Source organism: Eimeria maxima, genomic scaffold (genome assembly GCF_000499605.1).
Source record: "Eimeria maxima Weybridge genomic scaffold, Emw_scaff958, whole genome shotgun sequence".
Classification (NCBI taxonomy): domain Eukaryota; phylum Apicomplexa; class Conoidasida; order Eucoccidiorida; family Eimeriidae; genus Eimeria; species Eimeria maxima.
Window position 1 is genome coordinate 10001 of NW_013566889.1, and position 3629 is coordinate 13629.

The following is a 3629-nucleotide window of genomic DNA, read 5'->3' on the forward strand; positions in this document are numbered from 1 at the left end:
ATTTTTTTTTTTTTTTTATTTTATTTATTTATTTATTTATTTATTTATTTTATTTATTTTATATTATTATTATTCTTTGGGTTATTATTTATCGATTAATAAACGTATAAACAACATAGCTAACACAGAAACATCATGTAACACCAATACCAACTAACACTAACAAAATATGTATAGTAGCAATAACAGTAACAACAGCAACAATAGTAATAATATATTTATTTATTTATTTGTATTTATATTTATGTTTATAGGGCAATTGCTGAGGAAATGATTGAAGAATATCGTAAAAAAATAAGAAAGCAAAGATTTATACCAACAAGAGCAGCACTTTGTCTATATGCTCCCGTCCTATACTGGGGCCGTAACCTCCAGCAGCAGCAGCAGCAGCAGCAGAAAAGGCACCAGCAAGATGATGGGCAGCAGCAAAAGGATTCCCAGCGTCATCTTAGTCCTGTGCAGACAGTAGCTGAAGCTGCTGCTGCAGCTGCAGTTGCTGCTGCACCTGATGAAAAAAAAAAAGAAGCTGCTGCTGCTGCTGCTGCTGTTGCTGCTGAACTGCAGCACCTAGATGCAGCAATTGCTGCAGTCTGTCATAAAATGGATGCTGAGGAACTCCAAAATATTATATACACCCGTAAGGCTCTAGCACAAGAACGACCTGCACCAGCAGCAGCAGCAGCAGCAGCAAAAGCAAAAGCAAAAGCAACAGGAACAACTGCGGAGAGACACAGGCTCTCGTCATTTCCTGATAGACGTAGTACAGGGTTCAGCAACAGCAGCAGCAACAACAACAACGGCGCAGCAGCAGCAGCAGCATCAGCGTGTCTCCATACGCAGCAGCAGCAAATATACCCTGTGCCGTCTGCTTTCGATCCTACGGACAGTGCAAGCGGGGACAATCAAGAGAACCGCAGAAGCAGCAGCTGCTGCAGCAATAAAAGGAAGAATAACTGCAGCAGCAACAGCAGCAGCAGCAAGGTTGTTGCAGCTGTGCCTCCTGTGCCTGAATCGTCAATGTCTACAACGACAGCTCAAGGGAGAAAAAAAATAAGAAAAACAGACTCTACTGCTGGTGCTGCTGCTGCTGCTGCTGATGGATGCAGCAGCAGCAGCTGCTACAGAGTCAAACAAGAATATATATCTTCAGCAGCAAATCCCTCTCCACCCACCGATGCTCCCACGGACACTGCAGCAGCAGGACCGCATACAGCAGCTGCTGCAGCTGCAGCTGCAGCACAAGCACCAACACCGAGAGGGATAGCGATGCCTATGCAAATAGAAGCGCCAGCTGCAGCAACAACTGCAACAACAGCTGCAACAGCAGCAGCAGCAGCAGAAGCAGCCCCACCGGATGGTACAGCCGCAGCGGCCGCGACGCCATGCGGAGTAACAGTGGCTGCTGGTGCAGCTTTTCCAGCTTCAGAAGCAGCAGCTTCACGGGCTTCAGGTGCAGCAGCAGCAGCAGCGAGAGCAGCACCTGCTCTTGCTGCTGCTGCTCCTGAGGGTGTCAATAAGGGTGTGTTGGAGTTCGCGGAGAAATTCAAGAGAGTGACGGAGATGTATGAACAGTTAATGAGGGGATTCAGCGCAGAGCAGGAGGAGGAGGAGCAGGCGCAGCAGCAGCAGCAGCAGCATCATCACGTGCAGATGCCGGCACAGCAGCAGCAGCAGCAGCAGCATTGCCATCAACAGGAATGGCAACCGCAGCAGCAGGCTCCGCAAGCACTAGAAGACAGGCGAAGTCACAGTGGCCAGTCGCAGCAGCAGCAGCAGCAGCAGCAGCAACACATGCATATGGAGGACGGTGGGCGGCAGCATCGGGACAAGGTTAGTAGCCGAGACCAGCAGCACGCGCAGCATTCGCAGCATTGGCAGCAGGAGCAACAACAGGAACATCAACAGCGGCACGAGTTGAGGAAACGAGGGCCACACCACCAGCAGCAGCATCAGCATCAGCAGCAACAGCAGCAGCAGCAGCAGCCATCCGGGAGCGCATCGGACAACTTGTGGGAGAGGAATGATAGGTATTCGAGTAGGACGGTGTCGCACAACGGACATGGACAGCAGCAGCAGCAGGAGGAGCAGCAGTGGCAGCAGCAGCGGCAGCAGCAGCGAGATCGGCGGTTGCCTACCTCTGACAGTGACAGCGTATCACATCGACGTCGTGTTTATAGGGAGGAGGAATTGGAGAGAGAGGAACAGTACCGGCAGCGGGAGCGGCAGCGGGAGCAGCGGGAGCAGCAGCGGGAGCAGCAGCGGGGGGAGCAGCAGCGGGAGCAGCAGCAGCGTCGCCCTTATGGGGAACATCAATGGGAGCAGAAGCAAGGGAGGCACAAATATGTAGATGGAGACACTGCAGGATCTCCTGTTCATCGCAGCAGCAGACAAGACACCCGCAACTGCAGCAGCTGTCCTGACAGCGGCTACAGCAGCCGCAGGTACAGCAGTGGCAGCAGCAGGAACAGCTACGGCGGCGGCGGCAGTAGCAGCGGCTACGGCGGCAGCAGCAGCAGCAGCAGCTACGGCGGCGGCAGCAGCAGCAGCAGCAGCTACGGCGGCGGCAGCGGCAGCAGCAGCAGCAGCTACGGCGGCAGCAGCAGCAGCAGCAGCTACGGCGGCGGCGGCAGCAGCAGCAGCAACAACAGTTACGGCGGCAGCAGCAGCAGCAGCAGCTACGGCGGCAGCGGCGGCGGCAGAAGCAGCAGCAGCAGCAACTACAGGGGACATCGCCGTCGATCTCCTTCTCCTGAAGAGAGGAGAGGAAGTCAACGGAAGGAACCCCCTTACAGCCATCATGCTCATCACCACCATAAGCAGCAGCAGCAGCAGCAGCAGCAGCAGAAGCATAAGCAGAAGCCTCACCGCTATGAAGAGCAGCAGCAGCAGCATTACCGTTATGAAGAGAAGCAGCATTATTACAGTTGTGAGGAGGAGGAGCAGCAGCACAACTACCGCTATGACGAGCAGCAACAACAGACGCAGCAGCATTACCGCCATGAGGAGGAGCAGCAGCACTTCACGGATAGCAGGAAGCAGTGCCCAATGGACAGGAGGGAAGAACGTCGATTGAGGCGTGTAAGCTCAAGCTGCTCGCAGCAGGAGCAGCGGCAGGAGCAGCAGCATTACCGCTATGAGGAGAAGCCGCAGCGGCGTTGCCGCTTTGAGGAGCAGCCGCAGCGGCGTTGCCGCTTGGAGGAGGAGCAGCAGCAGCAGCAGCAGCAGCGTCACGTGTATGAGGAGCAACCTCAGCAGCATTACCGCTATGACGAGCAGGAGCAACAGCCTTGCCGCTACGAGGAGCAGCACCAGCAGCATTACCGGTATGACGAGCAGCAGCAGCAGCCGAGGCAGCAGCAACAGCAGTGGCGTCAGCAGCAGCAGCGGCATAGCCAGCAGCATTCTAGACAGCAGCAGCAGCAGCAGCAGAGGCAGCAAGTCTGTGGGTAGCCGCTGCTAGAGCATTTCCTTGTTACAAACCTCCAAAGAGGGAGAACCTCGAGACGTGTAGAGAGTGCAGCAGGTGCTGCTGCTGACCAGCAGCAGCAACAGCAGCAGTAGCAACAGCAGCAGCAGCAACAGCAGCAGCAGCAACAGCAGCAGCAGCAACAGCAGCAGCAGCAACAGCA

At 54.6% G+C, this 3629-nt stretch overlaps 1 protein-coding gene across 1 annotated transcript in view; it reads left to right on the forward strand.

Annotated features, from left to right (window-relative positions):
- EMWEY_00046340 (hypothetical protein, conserved) overlaps positions 1–3450 on the forward strand; it is a gene marked incomplete at both ends in the record, with an annotated part of 4958 nt that extends 1508 nt beyond the window's left edge. Inside the window, one exon of the mRNA XM_013483109.1 lies at positions 255–3450. Coding sequence (XP_013338563.1) covers positions 255–3450 — 3196 coding nt within the window. The remainder of the gene's footprint in view (positions 1–254) is intronic.
- Between the last annotated feature and the right edge of the window lie 179 nt (positions 3451–3629).